General features: G+C 39.6%; 2 protein-coding genes across 12 annotated transcripts in view; one reads left to right on the top strand and one right to left on the bottom strand.

Annotated features, from left to right (window-relative positions):
• Positions 1–1,072: 1,072 nt before the first annotated feature.
• Positions 1,073–20,226, bottom strand: si:zfos-943e10.1 (GRAM domain-containing protein 2B). Of its 3 annotated transcripts, none has more exons than XM_046050672.1 (13): positions 20,037–20,226; positions 9,128–9,304; positions 7,964–8,027; positions 7,736–7,808; positions 7,537–7,640; positions 7,299–7,397; positions 7,003–7,074; positions 6,557–6,625; positions 6,303–6,399; positions 6,023–6,112; positions 4,208–4,313; positions 3,636–3,743; positions 1,073–3,287 (listed from the first exon to the last, which is right to left on the bottom strand). In XM_046050672.1, exons 1-13 carry the CDS (start codon positions 20,126–20,128, stop codon positions 3,269–3,271), a joined length of 1,170 nt encoding a protein of 389 aa, XP_045906628.1. In that variant the 5' UTR covers positions 20,129–20,226; the 3' UTR covers positions 1,073–3,268. The 3 variants fall into 3 exon arrangements, with proteins under 3 accessions (XP_045906628.1, XP_045906630.1, XP_045906631.1); XM_046050674.1 differs by lacking the exon at positions 20,037–20,226 and adding an exon at positions 13,577–13,684; XM_046050675.1 differs by lacking the exon at positions 20,037–20,226 and adding an exon at positions 10,008–10,296.
• The window catches only part of gipc3 (GIPC PDZ domain containing family, member 3), an 85,188-nt gene continuing 84,642 nt past the window's right edge, over positions 19,947–20,492 (top strand). For 4 of the 9 annotated variants that reach the window (XM_046050667.1, XM_046050668.1, XM_046050664.1 and 1 more), the window contains exon 1: positions 19,950–20,430. In XM_046050667.1, the coding sequence (XP_045906623.1) occupies positions 20,328–20,430 (103 nt within the window). In that variant the 5' untranslated portion in view covers positions 19,950–20,327. Of the gene's footprint in view, positions 20,431–20,492 lie in introns of all 9 variants that reach the window. The other 5 variants (XR_006825245.1, XR_006825244.1, XM_046050666.1 and 2 more) reach the window with 2 other exon arrangements.

Raw genomic sequence — 20,492 nt, 5'->3', positions numbered from 1 at the left:
TGCTAAAAGAGTTTCTGTAAAATTCCTTGGGTGGTGCGTAACTGACATTTTAATTCTCACACTAACTGTAGTGTAGTTGTCTAAAGCGATGTCCGTGTATATGAGATTCTCCACTAGATGGTGGTCTTATGCCACATATAGCAAGCACAACAACCACTGCTGCAAGATGGGGCCCATTTCACAAAGTTCACCTTACTTGCGTTGCCAGAGTTCTGGTTTTACTTGCTCACCAAACAATGAAAAGTCTGGCTCATGTTTTTTTTCTGCTGACCCTGGACCAACCAAACTATGAACTCATTTACATAAATAAGGCAGTGTTTGGAACAAATATGCAATCAGGAGCACAAGCAACAGCGCAAGAGCAGCAGATTGAATAATAATTAAGTTTAACTATTGATCCCTCTAGGGAATCTGGGTCATGGATAGAATTTAAGCATAGCTTAAGATTAAAAAAGAAGCAAAAGTAATGGGAAATAATACAATATCAAGAAGTCTGACAACTAGACTAGCGGCAGATTGCTTGAGGATTTTCTTCAACTCAGAAGTGAAGAATCTTTCTGCATTAGAGGATTAAATATTTTCAGTAAATAAAAAGTACAACCACTTCTGAATATCCTATGACCTGGACAACAGACATAATACTACAATAAAATATCAAATATAATAGTACATAAATTAGAATTAAAATTATTCACTAAGTTTTTGTAGGTGGTTAGAAAATGCAGGAAGAGGTGAATGACGATAATAATAATAATAATAATAATAATGACTAAAGTCTTATTGTCCAGATTCAGTCTGCTTTGCATTTGAGTTTATTGCTGCCTAAATCCATCAAATTACACATTCAAAACTCAATATGTTTCTGTCAAACCATGGATAAGCAGCACTGGGAAGAATTTATTTATTTTTTTTAATATAAAGATTTTAAGTTGCTTTCTGTATATGCATTACCTCACAAACATTGGTATGAAATACAAAAGTATTTTGTGAATGTTTTCACTTCTTCTGAATTGACTACGTCCACTCAAGTCTTGTGTAGGAACAGTAATGTAATCAACAAATACACAAAGCATTTACGTCGCAACATTTGATTTATTTTGAACAATAGCAAAGCCATCTCACAGAGACTACTTTGAATTACGCAGAATGCAAATAAATATTAGGACCATAGTAGAATTAAGGACATTAACAATTGATACAAAATTATTTACAACACTTTCAATAGTGCAAAACCACACAAATACTGCCTACTTTGAGATTCTTGCATTGAGTCATTCAAGGAGAGTGAATGTGTGTGCTGCCCCCTGGTGGAAAATTATAAGATTTGACAACGTAAATGGCATGTTGTCAAAAACCATAGCTAAACATGAGACAAGGTCTATCTTGAGACAGGATGTGACAAAAGTAAACCCACTTGCTACAGCTTGTCAAGAAGAGCTTCCACAACACGGGTGATGTTAAATCATTGAGATGGTGGCGTGGATATGCATTTGTTAGGTCAGTTTAAAAAAGGGGGGAGGAGAAAGAAAAGCAAGCATTCTGGGAAGCTGAATACCGTCACATTAGTTGGAAATGTCAAGTGAACCTCAATCAAAAGTAGTGAGAAGTTGAGAAACCACCAAAGCCAGGATGTACAGAGTGTAAACTCCCGAGCACTAGACTTTGAAATGACAAAGGAAAAGATGACGACCTAAAACCACATGGCAGTTAGTGCCAACCACCCCTGAGTGAAAACATTTTTTTTTTCTTAAAAAAAAATAAATAAAAAGGTATTAGCACCATCAGACGCCAGCTTTGCCGTTTCTTCCCAATCCAAACAGATTGTTGGATTGTGACAGGCACAACACATTTTTTAAAGTGCGCTCGCTCGAGCTGAGCCGTTCCTTTCATTTACATCTTTTTTTTGTTTGTTTTTTTGTTTTTCCCCTTACACGATTTCTTCTCCACAAACATCAAACTCCATTTAAAAAACAGCGCACAAAGATAAATTACATTTTGCCATGCATAATAACTTTTTGCATATTGAAATTTCTTTTGGGACCACTTGTTTTGCTGTTGAAAGAACTGGACCTTACAGCAGGTGTGGTTTCTCCTCTCCTGACAATGCATATTCTGTATCAGTCAAGTGTCGATATTGCAGACACATGCATGAGTATTTGAAATACATTGGTGCTACTTTAAATAACCTGAAAATTCTAGAAATGCCACTTGGTCCTCAAGAGGACTGTCAAAGAGAGAGAGGTTTGTACTTTCAAGTGTCGTGGTAGACAGTACATCAACATACATCTGAAACAGACATATTTCTACTCTTGAAGACCAAAGTCATAGAGAAATCGTACATAAAAACAAATATGCCTCTGAGACAACTCCTCGTGTCCTAATGTACTACATATTTGTGCATTGATGATGCATTCATCCAGTAGAAACTGCAGGGAAAAACAACCTTCGAGCATTGATCATTAAACTGGTTTAAATCATGCCAAAGACGAGGAAATTAACTGCAATCACTGCTGGTTGGAGAAAGAGAGAAAGGATAAGACCATCGGGAGTGTATCAAACCGCCATCGGCTGATCAGATTTTGAGATTTCAGCACTCATTTTAACCCACAGCTGATTAAGAAGATAATTCACAGAGATATACCCGACAGTAACTGAACTGAAGGACAAGAGACAAATTTGTATACAAGAGATAGAAAATCATTTAAGTCCTCTCTGTGCACTCATGCAAAATATGTGCAGTGTGCATCTTTGGCTATGCATAGTCTCTGGTGTTGTGGTGCAATAACAAGCACTACAGCAGGCTAATGCTGATTGGTATAGCCCTGTTCAGACTACATGTTCAAGGAGAAGAGTATGTATGTGAAGGGACAGTGGACAAAGTTCACAGATGTGGAACAGTTTCAGTCAGGAAAGTGACCGTCAACTTGGCTAGCGTGGCACATTGCTAAGTTAGAGCCATTTGGCTTTGGTTTGAACGACAGACACGCTGCAACCAGGCAGCGTGTGAATGCATTTTGGCTCGGCTCTGTGTGACCAAGTCGAGGCATGTCCGTTTGTCTACTGCACTAGGAGGAAGTATAGCCCTTCAAGTTAACAAGGTGCCTCTGAAATTGCACAGGTTGGCCATTTTTCCTCTAGCCAACAGCAGAGGACATGTTGGGAGCACAGTCTGAGTACATGAAATTTCTTCCGCTGTGTCATGTGCTGGAAGAGGCTGAAATAATCCTCCAGTCATGGGTCAACCGATCTCTCCTTCGGTCGCTGAGTGTTATGTGTCTTGGCGATATCTATGAAAAGACAAGACGGAGCTAGTTGAGATTGGCATATCAAAAGAAAACTGAATACACACCTAACAATACTCAAGCATTTAGTTACTTAGCAGCAAGGCTACGCCTATTAAAAGGAATTCATTTGCCCCGTTTCTTTGAAAGAGAACAAAGCCAAATTACATAACAGAGTAAACAAAGGATCAAAAGGCAATTTCAATTTAGACAGCAATAGTCTTACAACATACATACATGAGGCAGAACTGCTGCTTAGCAACCACACTGAGTGGTTTTTACATAGTTTTATATTCAGAGAAAGAAGGTCATGAAGAACAAAAGGACTGAAATCGAAAGGAAAAGACTTCTTACCCGCTCTGTAAAGTGAATTCAGGCAATGCCCCTAGGGATGTCAGCTGTTCCTCCAGGGCCACGATACGTAAACCAATGTAGCCAGAAGACAGCAGCAGCAGAACAACCCTGTAACATACAAAAATAAATGACAAGTCACATTTATTGCCTTTTTCTTCACTGCAATAAAAAGGTCAATGATATCAGCTACAGCAGATAAATACTTAACAGCTATATTTTTTATAGTCCTTTTAGCGGGCACCAAAAGGATGTCACACCTTCATAACTTCATTGCCACTAAACATTAAAGACTACAGCCCTCAAATCGGAGGCCTTCTTATTATAGTCTTCAGCTTAATTAATGTGTTAACATACAGTTTAAGGGAATGTTGTACATTTGTTATGTCAATGATTGTATAAAGTTGGCAAGCCTGGATTTCCGTTTAAGGTTGTACAAGATCACCTAGTTTGTTACAATCAGGGCAGGTTTTTGAAATTTCTCAGCGTTTCCTTTAAAGTGTGTGAGATTTAAGTGATCACATGGGTATATAAGGCATTAGTTTAACATACTTTAGCGTGGAAGTGCTACTTACAAAATCAAGTAAATGAAGAGTAGAGTGTTGAGGGTGCTGGCCTCTCTCTGAACCAGCAGGGACTTGGCCTTTTCGGTCACATTCCAAACCCATGATCCACCTGAACCTGGAAATGTAAACATAACATGAAAATCAATGTTATCATGTTGGTAGGTTGCATCTTTATTTTATTACATGGGAAGTTTTTACTTATGCACGATACGCAGCATATTTTTTTGGATGGGTGCGGAGGGTGAGACACAAGGAAGATGAACAAGAAATGAAGAGTTTCTCCGACTATGCAAGGTTTCAGACAGACATCTTTCAACTAACACTTTTGAAATTTGTATTTACTAGCATCCGTCTGTCTGGGGATCAAACACAAGACACTTTTTATTGTAGCTCCCTATTGTAGGCTTGCAAGTGCCAGAGTAAATAGGAAGCAGATTGCCTACTCGGCGGTTGGTTGCTTAGTTGCAGAAAATACTATGAACAAAGAACAACAATGGCAAAAAGTAGGACCAGAGATTTCTTTGCTTCGACCGACGACGAGGTGGAACTGTTACTGAAAGTAGTTTGTGCTTGAGGCACCATCTTATCTTAAAGAACTCATAGTACCTTACTACCCCACCAGAGCACTGCGCTCCCAGAATGCAGGGTTACTTGTGGTTCCTAGAGTCTCCAAAAGTAGAATAGGAGCCAGAGCGTTCAGCTATCAAGCTCCTCTCCTGTGGAACCAGGTTCCAGTTTGGGTTCAGGAGGCAGACACCATCTCCACATTTAAGAGTAGGCTTAAGACTTTCCTCTTTGATAAAGCTTATAGTTAGGGCTGGCTCAGGTTAGTCCTGAACCATCCCTTAGTTATACTGCTATAGTCCTAGACTGCCGGGGGATTTCCTATGATGCACTGGGCTCCTCTCTCCTCTACTTTCTCTCCCTCTGTATGCAACCTCATCCCATTATTGCATGTTACTAACACAACTTCTCCCCTTTCGGGTAGTCTTGTGCTTTCTCGTTTCTCTCCTCCTATCACTTCCTGCAGGTTTTCTGGAGCTGTGGAGTCTGGATCTGTGGCTGGTCACCTGCTGCCACCGTGTTCCTGCTCGACACCCTCTGCTGCAACGACTATTGTTGCTAGTCCTATTATTATTATTATTATTATTATAATAATTAACACTACGATTGTTATCATTAACACTACTATAAATATCTGTACCATTTTTTCATTTAGTCTATAGCAACATCACCTTTACTGTCCTCTGTGTGTGTATATTGTGTAGACTGCCTCCCTCCCCTCTCTCTCCTTCCATCCCTCTCTTTTTCTCTCTGTTCCTCTCCTGCTCTCTCTCTCGCTCTCTCTCTCCCTCTCTCTCCTTCACCCCAACCGGTCGAGGCAGATGGCCTGCTCTTTTATGAAAAGCGCTGTGAGATAACTGTTGTGATTTGACGCTATATAAATAAAATTGAATTGAATATAAGGAGGTAAATGTGGCACATTGGGAGCAGCTGAAGAGCAAATTTGGTGACACATTAGAGTGGTAGCAGGAGCATTTTCCATCACCGGAGAAAGCCATTGCAATAGGAAAAAGTACCCTTGAAACACTTCACACGTCATGACTGATCAGTCAGGAAGCAAACGTGGGTGCCTGTGTCACTGTTTTCAAACTATCACAGGGTCAGCAGCGTTCAAAAGTCTCAGTTTTAAGGGTAAAAAAAAAACAGTAGTGTGGATGCTAAGTATAAACTTAGCAAAAGTTGTGTTTTTTAATATGAAAACATTTAGTGTGAATGTAGCCTTAGTAACTCATGTTAAATGGCAATCTGTGTGTGTCTTACCAGATACTGACAGCTCATCTAAGGACGAGCTATCACTCTGCTGCACGTGTAGGCTCCTGAAAGCCGAGGTGTTCCCATTAGGCACTGCCTCTGAGGAGGGAAGAAAGATGGGGTAAAATAAATCAATATTAGCCTGCTATTAGACACTACAACACACCTTGGGTTACTTAGAAATATTGCAGTATCATACATGATGAGTCTTGGTGCAGGTAATATTTGTTATATTAACTAGGTTTGCTGTTTAGCATGTAAAGCCAATGTAAAAGGATTAACCTCTTACCTCTGTGTGGTCTGTGCAGAGGCTGGTCCTGTAAGGACTGTGACTCTGAGCCATCAAATTGTTCGAAGCAGTCGTCCAGGCTGGACTGGCTGGAGTTCTGTCGAGATAAGAGAACAAGGATCAAGTCAGCCATATCCACCAGTCTGTAAAATAGAGACATTATGTGTTTCCTAAAACATTTTCACCTTTTTGAGCCCCTATGACAATAACATGAGACATTTGAACATTTTCAGTATTGAGAAAAGGTCTCTTACCACAAGTTTGCTCTTGTCAAAGCTGTTCTCAGCTGAGGAGAAGACAGGGCTACTATTTGTACTGCCCTCCTGTAACAGAGAGAAATGTAATAAAACATTTATTTTTGAAATGTGATTGCATTCTGATAGTCTGCATACTCAGACTGCATTTAGTCAAGATACAGATAAACAAAATGTTTAGAGATATGCAACATGGTACCAGTAGCAGGGCTGGTGCCCTATTACAATACTTTCACAGTCATAGTTAAGGAAGAAGCAATGCCATTTTCCGTTTTCTGTAATGCAAAACTAGTTTATCATATAGGATCAATAGGATTCTAACCTGATTGCAATACATTCCAATATTCTTGATACTTGATTCCATGTACCCTATTTCCTACAATTTTAAATCACTTTTACCCTTGCAGAAGGTCTGAATATTTAAAATATCAAAACATATGACTCACCTCTATCTGAGGACATACTGAACGCAGCAGCTGAAAACATGACTCTCTGTTCCGCAGCGACACAAACAGGTACTAAACAATGAGCGGGAATTAAAGAAAAGATATTAGCCATCTGCTCTGCTGGCAAACTTGAACCATAATATACACTCAGTCATTGTTTAGATGACATCTAAAGCAGAGTTCAATGTGGTCGAGCAAGGACTTCTAAACATCTCTAGTTATTAAAAAACATTAGTATATGGACTTAAAGAGTGTTTATTAAGATTGCTGTGTGGAGTTGGAGGTGAGAAACTGACCTTGTCTCCTTCTATGGTGCGGATCGACAAGGCGTTGGGTACCAGCAAAGCTGTGTTCTGCTTCTTCACTTTGTGGATGCAGGCAACTGGAATCACTAACTGCAAGAGCACACAGTCACAAACAGAAAAGGTCCGAAAAAGTCAATGTGGTGAATTCCCAATCAACCTAGTATATTTACTGTATATAATTAGTAAAAACATGGGGAGGGGAGGTAGCCAGGGCAGAGCTGGAGCAAACCTTAGTGTCCTTCAGCAGAACTGAGGAGTAGAAACAGGCATGGGTATCAGTGATGTACAGCCGACCATGGTATGGCACTTCTTTCTGCAGGGCACAGATGTATGCTGGGAGAGGAGAAGAGAGGAGCACAACACACTTTCAGTTTTATGTGGTTCATTCATTAAGTCATTAATTTTCTCTTTCGTTTCTGTTAACCTACCATGTATCAAGTCTTCACTCTCAGGAATGTCTGGAAACAACTTGTGGAATGTCTTATTGTGCTTTATGAAACTCTAAAAAGAGAAAAGATATTAAGTGAAAATCAAGACACTGCAAAATGATGAGCAGACAACGGAATGTGTTGGCTCAAAACCAGCTTCAATAAATGCACTGGTATTATAAATTTTTGGACTTGTAAAATGTTTGAATTAAACATTATTGGACTTACACTTTGTGTGCCATTGCCCTCCGTCCTCTCAAAGACTTTGTTGTCAACATCAAAGGTCTGTGACCTGCAGAAACAAGAGCACAGCTGTCAATTTACAGAGGAAGTCCTTGGCTTCAGGCGTGTTAACATGAGAAAATACAGAGCCACTACATGGCAGCACCCTTTAATGGAGGATATACACCAACTTTCTCTAACCCACTCTTAGTTGCCAAAGAGACAAGCTACAGTTGCTAAATAAGGTAAAGCTTCAATAGCATGATAAAACAGTTGAGCATTAGAATTGAAACCATCCTGTACACATAGCACGGATCTGTGGGTTGAGCATCATAGAATTTATACTATCCTTAATTAACAATCAAGATGGGACTAACTGCGTAGTGCAAAATTAATCTAAAAGGTATGATTTTAACTGAATATGTAATATACCCCATGTATAATGTAATGTGGGAGAGTGTTTCACCATGCCCCCCCTAAAATTCTCTCCCTCTCTCTCTTTTAAATAGGCCTTTAATATTCCTTGACTGAACTTTGGTTCGTGTTGATGCTCCTCAGTCCAAAATAATATGTTCAAAGTGGCTGGGTAATCGAGCCATCACGTAGACAGCACTAGGGATGAATACTGCTCTTCACACCAACCAGTATCACAAATCTACATCAAACGTTTGAATCATGTGAGAACATGGTCCGTCTACAACGGCTGTGCAGTCATGTGTGTGTCATGACTGTGCACCAGCTGAGAGTTAGGTCAGGTCTTGTGATGCACGTTCAGAATAGCTGTGAGTCTCTACTACATCCAATGTGGGATTTTATGAATTTCTGAGGAGACTTAGAAATAGTATTTTCCCCTCATCATAATAATAATTTAAGAGTCTGTTAATTCTATTAAGTCTGTAATCATTTGCTAGATTTAATGCAGAATAAGTGAAAGTAAGACCATCTCTTGGCCTCTCTCTCAGAATATAAATGTGTTTTACATAAGAGTGGCTCATAAATTTGCTAAACTTCTAGCACGTCTGTATGTGCATGAAAAGGATTATATTTATCAGTATCTAACAGCTTAAATGCTTTATTTTTATATCATTTTAGACACCGAGTTTTTCCCCCTCAGGTCTTGCAGACATCTTAAGGAACCTTGTGTAATTTCCACCCTTTCCCCAGTCTTACCTGATAGCTACTTGTCTGGTGAGGGTTTTGTGCTGATGCTGGATTTCGAGCTGGGCCGCCTCCAAACTCAAGGCTTTCCTGGACTCTGCCTTCTTGATGCTGCCAATGCTTAAGCTGCTCCTGCTTTTCTTCACTTTGGCTGGCAGACCGCCACCACTGCTCTCTACCGGGTAGCTGCTGGATATGGGAAGAAAAAAGAAAATACAGATTTAGAAAATATTCTTTTAGAACAATTTTCATTTGCAAAAATACCCACTAATATGAATAAAAAGAAATAAAAAATAAAACACTCTTCAAATCTGTAAAAACTTGTATTTAGAGATTGACAATCATAGTCTCCTGTACTCTACAGACTGTCATAATCAGCACCAAAGAACAGCATCAATAAATTTTGATGTGTTTTTTTTTTTTTACAGCACACATCAACTACATATTTACTTACTTAATAACTAAAGCACTTTTTTTTCTCCTCAAATTAAAGGCTATGTTATGACTGGACAGACGTTTGGCAGACAATGGGCTTATCTTTATGATGTGTTAGGAAACTCTCCAAATCAGAAGTTTTCATTTGCACATGTTGCGTCAGCGCAGTACACCTGCAGGCTGCTTTATAAGCTGATCAATGCAGGCTCATGCTCTAAAACTGACAAGCCTCTGCAAATATGTCATATAAAGAAACAAACAAAAAAAACTAACTGTCCTGTAAAAGTAAGACTGCAGGATTTACAATAGCCAATGTGCTTTCCAAATGGCCCGTCATTGTCCAGGAACATATAAGCTACAAATTCATTGAAAGAAGGAGCCTGCTGAATGCTAAGACACAAAATAACCAAACAAAAACAATTTCAACTTAACAAAAACTACTAAAAGACCATCTTACCTGGTCAATTTAAATCGCTTTGACGAACGAAAACTCATGTACCTACTAATAGGCATTTGGTTTCCTTATAGAAAAAAAAACACCACACACACACAAAACTCTTATCTATAAGCTACACTCGCCGGCCTCGAGCAATCAAAGAATCAAATAAAAGACACCGAGACAATAAAATGCCAGAAAAAAAATAAATCTGTTCCAAATGTGTGGTCCAAGAATTATAGTCCTAGTTAAGCCAAGGTCCTTTACTGCATCCTGCCAGGAAAAAAAACTAACTGTTGCTCTGTTGCCTTGTGAATGTGTAAGAGGAAGCTACTTTGTGTTGAGAATGGTGTGACACTCCGTAGTTGGTGACGTCAAACTCAACCACTCCCCCAGAGCAACATACACACAAACACAGGCACTGACATGTTTAAGAAATAAGTCCTCCCCCATAAAATCTTCCACTAACAAAAGATAATTTAATATCAAAACCCTGTCTTGTTGGGATTTGTTCTGGTATGGCAAAGCAGCATCAGAGACTTTTAAAAGTCAAGGAGTTGCTCAGACCAGAAAAGTCTTCCTTAACCTCACTTCTTTGAAAAGAAGTCAGACATTTGAAAAAAAACATTTTTTCACACTGGATTCTAGATGGAGTTTGTGCAGCTTTGTTTTACCCTATATCATAATGGAACAATCTGTCACCGTATCACCTGAGTGGTAATTAGGATAAAGGTTAAAGAGAAAAAGACAAACATAAAACGCAGCTTTAGTATAGGGCTGGATATGGTTTATAAATAATCAATATTTTTAGACTATGCCACATTACACACACACACACACACACCTTACCTCTCAATATACACGTTTTCTCTAAAATAACATACTGTAAATTCTCAAATAATGCGTATGACCTTGTACAATTACAATGCATTGCTGTAGAAAAAAAACTGCCCAACAGTATATAACATAGTAAATATTAGCTACCTCAAACATCTATAGCACTAAAATGAAATGTACACATTAATGCAGCAGTCATATTAATCCAGAAACATCATATAATAGTACAACACTGACAGGGACCATTTTACTAAACATTACAAATGAGTACTTTTTGAAATTTGGTTGTGAGGGGTAGTTACATTACTTCATTCAGCAATAAGGTATAATAAGCTCAGTTTGCAGTATAATAGTTTTAACACATTGAAAGGCTGTATGTTGGTATCCCAAATATGTTTCAGAGCTGGAATAAAGGGTAGTAATCTGAGCAATCACATGATTGGTCGCGTTTTCTCTTGACTCATGGCTGCTAACTAGCTCGCTGACAGTATGGAACATACACTGTGTATGGTTTGGACCTACTCTGCTGTGAAGAGTAGAAGATGCCGTTACAACATTATATAAACAGGGACTTTTCATTCATTTTCTATTTTAGCAAACAAATCACATTGCTTTTAGTAATTATTATAATGCGACCTGAGTATATCTACACGCTTTAAGACTGACTCAAGTAATGTAACTACCCCTCGGAGGAAACTAGTGGAAACACTGAAAACTGCAATATGACAATATGGTCATCTGCTATATCACACATGAATTGATATTCAAATATATTCGATATGTCGTTCAGCACTACTTCAGTTGAATGCCAACCTTGTAATTAGTCTCAACTGACTATCACATTGTGACAGCAACACTTAACCTAATATTAGTTTAAAAAAAAAAAAAAAAAAAAAAAAAATAGTGTCTTGAGTGTCATGAAAGCATATTCAGTAAATAACAAATCAAGTAAATGTCAAGTAAAATCCTTAACGGTGAGTTAGTTTTAGCTGTAGCATATATATTTCTCTACTATCTCTATGTCCTATATGCTAAAATATAAAATACTTCAATATCAAATATCCAAAGCAACTAGCAAACACTTGGGCAAGTAGGCTAAGCAACTGTGGCTGGTGTTTAGACAGTCAACACATTGTGAGAACTATTCAAGATAAGATAAGGTGTTCCTTTATTGATCCCCCCTTAAGGGAAATCGTTTCGTTATCCGCGCCGAACTGTTGATCAAGTGTTTGTGTTCAAAAATTCTCACTTGACCTAGGCAGGGGTTAAAGGGGCAGAGCAATATAGGCAGCATGCAGAGACTATTGGCTATTTGAATATCTCAACAACTTCCTTTTTACTCAGGACTAACGGTAACCATTAACAAGGCCACGTTGAAGCCGTTTCCTGTAAGGCTCCAGCAACCACTTGTTTTAGTAGGAGGTGTTTTAAAAAATTCTAATACATCAGTTAAAGGGTTTTCCCCACCGCCCCAACAGATGCTGGAAGTTTGGAAAATTGAATGCCTTGGTAATATTGTCACAGCAAAGTCCCTGTATTACTCTGATAACAGACCCCAGACTACAATTATCTGTAGCCTTATTAAAATCGTGTCTCTGCAGTTTACGTCAATACACACATAGTCTGGCAGTCAGCCACTTAAAGCTACTGTGTATAATTTTTATTGCAGAGGTTCCAGGAAATACTGCCAGTCTTTATACAGGTAGGTTAAAACTGTCCTGATTAGAAACATGGGCATCAGGTAGAAAAAAAATCCACTAAGCTAATGATCTAATATCTACCAGTAGAACCATTTATGTTTCTGTGAAACGTACATTTCATGCCACGCATGTAATGGAGGAAACTGAGTCAGCGTAATAGCCTATAAAAAAGTGTTCAAGGCCAAGGCCATGAAGGGTGATAAGATGTGTGAAAAACAACAGGGAGGAAAAATAAATAAATAACCAAATGCCAAAAATAACCAAAAGGTTACAACGAGGAAAAAAGTGCTGTTTGTTACTGATCACTTCGTATTTACAAAGCAGAAGGCGGCCTACATAAAATGGGTGTGTAATTGCTAGACAGAAGCCCTGACCCACTTCCTTTAGGGCACACTATGTCATGCCACCTGGAAAAAGGGACAGAAAACAACAAAAAAACCCAAAACACAATCAATGTTGGGCCTAGCATGCTTAACATTTCAAACCACGGCACAGCCATATCAAATTCTTGGTAGCTGCAGATTAAAATGGACAGTTTATAGGGACATATATCTGGACTCACTCCGGAGTACAAATTGTGTCATGATCATATGTTGTGTGAAGTTACTGAAGATTACTAACAAACACATTGCAGTTGGATCCATCTCTTTATCTGTATAAGTGTTAATATTATCTGAGGAGACCAGACAAATCACTTCATCACAGAGCACTAATGGTCATTAGCTTAGATCTGTGACCATGTTTTCCTATATTTACAGAGGATCTGTTGACAAAAATAAATAAAACTTTCTTTCAGATATGAGACCGTTGACCACATGAAATGAAGTACGACTAAAAAAGGTTTTACAAACTCAATATTCTTTACCACAGGTCGGTGTGGAAAAAAAAAAAAAAAAACATGTAGTCACCCTTTTTGTTTTAAAGTAAGGACAAAATATAGCCAAACAATTAGCCTACATTTACTCAATGCTGCTGAAGTCAACCCTGCTTTATCTGGCACAGTCTGAGAAGTACTAGCTGAGAACAGAAACTTGATACATTTGCTCGCCTTACCTTCCCAGATCCTCAGAGCAATGAGAATCAGCCAGAGCACTATGTTGGTTCAACAAGCCTTTGCCTCTCTCCATGACCAACAGAGCAGTCGTCCACAAACTCTAAAAGCTTGCAGCCACCGCTCGTCGAGGCAGCAAAATGACGAGTATGGCAGTACTCCCTGTTGCACTTAAACCCCAAGCACTGACAGCCAAATCGAAAGGGTGTAAAGGTCTGTTTTACTGCGACGGTTTAAAGCAACAGAGTTTAACATGAAGACAGTACCAGAAACAGATAGCAGGAAAGAGGAGTGTTTGGGGTCCAAGTCTGAAATGCCCTCCCAAGCTTTGTCCTTTCTGAGGCAGCCCCAGCCTGTGTTGCTGTGGAAACAGCTATAACAGTAGGGGGTAAATGTTTCAAATGCAAGGGTGAGAGAAACATTACCAGGGTATTCTGAGTTTAGACGGCCTGCCAGCAACATTCAATACGCTGTTCTCAATAACAACAGGGTGATGGCTTTAAAAGCAGCCTGTGCAATGTGCATGACAATAGTTGGCTCATACTCTTTGTGGGTGATGTAAATGGGGTCATTACACACAAGAATATCTGAAGGGAAAATGGAGAAAGACTCAATATATAGTGAGGAAACAGGCAACAGATATAGCAGACTCTTTTGTTTCATTCACAAACCTCAGCTGAGAATTGCTCTTCATTAATAGTCTTTCTATTATTTCTATACCCATGACATCACCATCTGATCCAGGAAACTCAGACAGATAAAGTCCAGCTGCCCTCGTGACATCAGTCCTAATTTAGCCACCATATATCACTCCTTACTTCTCCTGTCTTCTGTGTGAACAATGTTGGTCAGGATCTTGTGGACACCAATTACCATTTTTATGCTGATGATATGGTCATCTACAGCTTTGCAAAAACTTAGTGCCAGTGTCTCTACATTACAAAACGCTTTTAACATAGTTCAGAACATGTTTCTACAACTGGAGCTTACTTTGAATGTAAATAAGAGCAAGTTGATGTTATTCTCAAAAACAGAGCAATCTGCAGATAAGTCCTCCAATTGTCACTCTTCAAGGGGGAAGAAATCGAAAGAGTTAAAATCTTTTAAATATCTAGGTATTTTAATTGATGACAGTCTTAGTTTTAAAGGACATGCTGAACATTTGGTTAGGAAACTGAGACTGAAAATTGGCTTTTACTTTAGAAATGTTTTTGAAATGTTTTTCTTTCAATGCAAAAAGGAAACTTGTAGCTGCAATATTTACATCCATTCTGGATTTTGGTGACCTCATTTATAAGAATGCCCCAACCCAAGTATTGAAACTACTGGACTCTGTTTATCATGCCTCATTGAGGTTTATCACACACTGTAAGCCTTGCACATAACACTGTGAACTTTACACACGTGTGGGCTGGCCAGCACTAGAGTCGTAGACTCACTCATTGGTATATGTTCATTTATAAGGGTATTCTGCGTTTGCTCCCCTCATATCTGTGTGAATATATTCAACCAAAAGCGGCTGGACTGTATTCTTTATGCTCACAAGACTCACTGCTACCGTCTGTACCAAATGTCCGCACATTAGCTGGTAAGGTGGCATTTCAGTATTCTGCCCCCACAACATGGAAAAATTTACAAAAATACTGGAAATTAAAGGAACTGGTTTCAATAGGCCAATTTAAACTCTTGCTCAAAGGTTTGGAAATGAAATCTATGGTTTGTAAATGTTTTTAAATAGTCTTATGAAATTGTTGTGATCTGTGCCACTGTCTTGGCCAGACTACCTTGAAAAAGATTAGTAATCTCAATGGGACTTTCCTGGTTAAATAAAAGGTTAAATAAAAAAAAATACACAAATAAAACAGGATATATCTGCATCCTAATGCGAAGTAGAAAAGGGGGATAGTTACAGTCACCATACAAAATAAATTCCACATACACTGGCTGTGTATATATTATGAGCTTTTCCAAGAGCAACTCTGCCTTGTGTTTGTCACACTCTATTTTATCTCCAGATAAGACTTGCACAATGCTTGTGAGGAGGTGCGAGGGCACTTGTCACGATAGCCACGTTCCTCTTTGTTCCCGAAAAAGCACTCATACTTAAAATACTCCTGATGTCATCATATCGGGCAGCTAACGTCACCACTTGAATATTAACATGCAAAAATGTTACTGTCTAAAGATACTGAATTGCACAAATTAAAATACATGTGTACAAACCTGACACTTGCCCATTTATGATGTAAAAATAAAAAAATGTAATGATCATATTTTAATAATAATTAAAATGGGTAGGTGATGGAGCAGCGGATAAGACACATGCCTTTGGTGTAAGAGATCCAGGTTCAATTCCCCAATGTTGACTGAGGTGGGGGCTGATTTCTCCAGCACAGGACATTCTAGATGGTAAAGAACTCCTCAGGGTATAGAGTTATAATGCTTTCATGTAGTGTCCCGAGATGAGACAGATGATCCCTGGAGTCCTGCTGCAGACGTCAGCCATACGTCAGCTGGTCTACAGTGCTACTGGCCTTAAGCTAAAATTGCTTCTGTACACAATGCTTATGCCAAAGCTTTCCCACAGCCAACACTGCTGCAGTACCAAAACGAGTCCCACATTCACATGTGAGGCTGACAAAAATTTCACATCTATGATACCAGTGTGAGAGCACCATCTTCTGGAGAGACTTGGATGGATAATTTTTTCATGTGAACTGCTGATTCCCCATCATCCAATCAAAACATGTTTAGTCCAGAGCAAAACAACAGATTGTTGCACCTGTGCTTTTTTGAGCCAAACAGGACAGCTGAGATGTTGGACGTTTTTGCAAACCAAACCAGAAAAAAGAACCAGGCAGCACAGTATCTGAGTGTGCTAACATGTTATAATCTAGTTTTAGCACAGTGTGCCACAAACTAATTTCACTTTTCAGCAGCGTTTAAATTTGGCCTACTTCATGACAACTAAGTTTGATACATAACCAGAAACTAACAAATAATTGCCAAAATGAGAAAATTAAAACACAACCCAAAATTTTATTCTGGGTGGGATTATGTGTCTGTGCATTTAGCTTCAATGGAGGACTCAGGAGAGGCAAGGAAGCAAGCCACTGGCCATGGCAAAATAACATGCAGTCTGTGGCGCCCTGCCAAGGCTCAGCCTGCAGGAAAACCGTGTGTGTGTGTCTGTATGTGTTCCAATTGGAACAGAGTGCGTGCAGAATGTGTGTGTTTAAGTAGGAAGTCATGCGGCCTTGTGCACGCAGCGTCTCCCTCCACTTCCTCTGTGCTAACTGGGCGCAGAGACAGAGAGGGTCTTTCTTCGACCCAGAGTACTTTCAGCGTCCAGGCATGTGAGTAGGGGGGATGGCGCGGTGTTGCCCGGAAAATCCCACCTGACTTTAAAATCATTAAAAGGTACTGTAAACAAAGGAGGCTTGGATTTAATCTACAGTAGATTTTTGTTGATCTTAGCTCCTCAGAACAGCAGCTTGTCTGGGTGAATAGTCATATCCAAAAAGTGCCTAACGCCATTTCAAGTTCAAAAATATTTGCACGGTCACCTGGTACAAGCCAGTTTACAGCTGAAATACCATCTAGTCAAGTCTACAGCAGGGGGTGTCACTGATTAGCCTAGTAACTTCCTTGTGAATAAATCCTGCACATGAGTATACTTCTGATTCGATAAATACATAATTCATTTTGTCAAGTCAATTCAGATATTACAGGTCTGGATAAATGAGGTTTTGTCCTTTCTTCTCTCACTGTGTATCCGCACTGTTTTTTTTTTTTTTTACTGTGCTAGTAAAGTAAAAAATATAAAGTGTAGTGCAGTGGCAGAGATAGACTCTCCTGAGGGTGAAACGTCTGAGAAGAGTGGATTGCATTTCTTTGACTGTTTTTCCTACAGGTACTGGCCTTTCAATGAGCAGCTTACCTTGACACATTGATGCCAAGGCAGCAGTCTCACTTTCCAAAGGACTAAGTTTATATTGAAATAAGATACCATTTTAAAAAACTAACTAAAACAATGCTGACTTGTCTTTTATGACCCAACAAAGGACATACTGTCAGCAAAGTACCATACCCAATGTTATCTTGCTATTTAAAACACTGACTAGCTTTAATTTACACTTTCAGATAAGCTTGTACAAAGCTTGTTTCTGAAATTAGACTGACCTATGGCAACTTCTTTGGTGGAATTCACCAGGCTACTGTGAGTACCAAAAGGTGAAACAGCCAAGAAGAATATAGCTTTTTTTTGGCTCTGTAACAAGGGCAGGGGAGTGGTCATTAGCACTAGCCTGAGAGAGGCAACGCATAACTTCAACCGTGACCAGCTGGTTAGTACGAAACCCTTCATTTAGCAATACACTGTCCTGCAGATGTGGTTTTCATCCTCTAACTGGCTTTTTCTCTACGCCTGCAGCAGCACATCACATAATTTAGACCTATCCAGTCTTCACTACCCACAGCGGCAAGGAAGCTCTGTCCTGGGAACATCTTCCTGGAGCCAACAGAACGCCTGCAAAGCTGCCACACCCAGCCTATTCCAAGCTCCTCCATCTCAACAAGCCTAGCTAAACCTGGTTCTTCCTTATTGAAACAAGGCCATTCATATTTTGCCACTGTGTACATTGCAAACCTGTATGCAGAGTGACAATGAGCTAGCAAGTAGGTGTTCAGTGTCAAGGTATTTGCTACCTTAAACTACGTGGCCCCTCTGAAATACTTTTTGTAGCATTTGCAACTTTATAAGGAAGATATAAGACGAAACAGAATACATGGTTAGCGCTTCGGTTTACTGAGGCCTGCGACTGCCACAAAGCTCTTATATAGGTGTGTGTGCGCTTAGGTTGTGGAAACAGAAAACACCCCACATACCATCCTACAGACATATCATAGCTATGCTGATAATCTGAATGCCAAGTCTGATTGGTAGGACTCCTGGACTATATCAAATTACCATCTGTGGGGTGGAAAATGAAATGCAATGTTCCATGTTTCTACTCAACAGGGAGAAGCATGGAGCATTTATATAACACCATGTTCCACCTGTGTTCGACTCATGGGAGCTTAAAATAGGCTTTTCTGAGAAAATTTAGGGCTGTTCATCCCATGGGTGATAAGTATGTGTGTGCGCGTGTTTTCCTGGGGGTAGAGGGTAACACAATATGTGCATAGGGCCAGTCTGCGCTGCATCCTAACTGGGCTGATAATCCATGATCATACCCACACAAGCCATGATTTCTGAGAGGGAGGCCCAGGCGAGATTAAGAACCGACCAGATCTGGACTAGCTTTCCTTTAGGTCACAGTGCCACATATAATGTTGTTTGTTTACACTGCCTGGAATAGATTAGCCAACTAATAGACACAAACAGACACCATCACAATTTACAGGACTAATGTGGGTCAATCATTAGGTGGGTCAAACTAGATTACAAATGAACCCCCCTGCATTGTGTCTGTACAAACGTAAAAAAGCCTGCCTTGACCATCTTAACCTTTGAAAATATCTCCAAGATAATATTTCCCATCATACAAATCACTACATTTTACCACCGGAAAACATTTTAATCAGGGTTATCCTGGCCTGTCTTAAAGCATGCTACATCAATGATTTCAGGTGCTAAGGTCAGTGGTTCTCAAAGTTCAAGAACCCCTGAACTGACACAAATTACACCACGGACCCCCATATGATATTATTTTTTCCCAGGGTCGCCCATCTGGTGTTTTATTACAGAAAGCATGTGAACCCCATAACCAAAATAGTCATATATTCTGTCATTGTGTTACTTATAAATACAATAACAGTGAAAATAAGTGATTCCCCTTTTTGCTGGGGACCATGAGGGTCCCCGGAACCCACTTTGAGAATCACTGGCTTAAGGCTTAGATCAACAACAGCTGAATCAATGACAAACATTAGCTACGTTACGTGTAACCTTATGCTTCTTAACGTTAAACAGTGTAGATTCTCTAACTTAGTGGTTCTGCTAATGTTAATTAACGTTACACTAATATTCTAAAAATGCTCGCTACACCCACCGTCTAACTACCGACTGCTTTTTAATTCAGAGCCCAACAATGACTGTTTGTACTGTTTAATTTCAGTTTCATTGAACGTTAACTGACTGAGTCACTGTCACGCTAGCTTAAGTTCATTTTCAACCATTCCAACACATCTGAAACCAAGCGGATGGCTAGCCTGCTAGCATTATCTACCCGACTGAAAGACGTTTTCTCCCCTTATGTCCGTTTCAGTTAAAACCCATTCCTAAACCACATATCCCAGTTCTTTGTTAAAGAGTACATTTCGGTGAGATAAAACAAACCTACATGTATCGGGCAGTTTGTTGTCATTCAATAAACGTTAACGGTTAAGTTAGCATCCACCCTGTTGATGTTGCTCACCGGGCAGATAGCGGTTCCGCTAAGCCACATTCATTCCGCTCACCTCTCTTTCATTAGGTGCTTGATTCTGACTATGGCCTTCTCGTCGATCTTCCTGAGGAAGGTTTTCAATCTATCCCTCTTGTTTTCAAGCATCCTTTCCCTCAGCCAGTGGTGGTCGGTTCAAGCAGAAACGACGCTCCACGCCAAACTCCACCGTTCTTGTTTGGCTTCTGTTTTTTTTTTTTTTTCTTCTCCCCTTCCCACTTCATCCACGGCTGATTAAGATAATGATCTTGAATCGGACCAAGTCAGCCGACCAATCCGCGTCGGCGACAACTTAGAAAAAACGGTCATGTCAGATCGGTTATCCAACCAGAACGGGGTAGTTGGCTTGCCCCGACCGCCCATTACCTTATTTGGTAGTCGGGTTGTGCCTTTCTTGAAACCTATAAAAGGTAGGCCTGCGTTATTATTGTGCTGGTGTGGTTTTTAAATCAATAATTTACATTGAACATTT

The sequence above is a fragment of the Micropterus dolomieu genome, linkage group LG05, assembly GCF_021292245.1.
Source record: "Micropterus dolomieu isolate WLL.071019.BEF.003 ecotype Adirondacks linkage group LG05, ASM2129224v1, whole genome shotgun sequence".
NCBI lineage: Eukaryota > Metazoa > Chordata > Actinopteri > Centrarchiformes > Centrarchidae > Micropterus > Micropterus dolomieu.
The sequence above is the reverse complement of the archived record's forward strand: the minus strand, read 5'-3'. Positions and strand labels throughout refer to the sequence as shown.

Bases quoted from the DNA above. Each gene is read 5' to 3' on its own strand.
- si:zfos-943e10.1 (XM_046050672.1), bottom strand. From the start codon at position 20,128: ATGCTTGAAAACAAGAGGGATAGATTGAAAACCTTCCTCAGGAAGATC. The intron at 8,028-9,127 runs GTAAGACTGGGG...TTGTTTCTGCAG, and splicing joins ACCAGACAAGTAGCTATCAG to GTCACAGACCTTTGATGTTG. The intron at 6,400-6,556 runs GTAAGAGACCTT...TTATCTCGACAG, and splicing joins TTGACAAGAGCAAACTTGTG to AACTCCAGCCAGTCCAGCCT.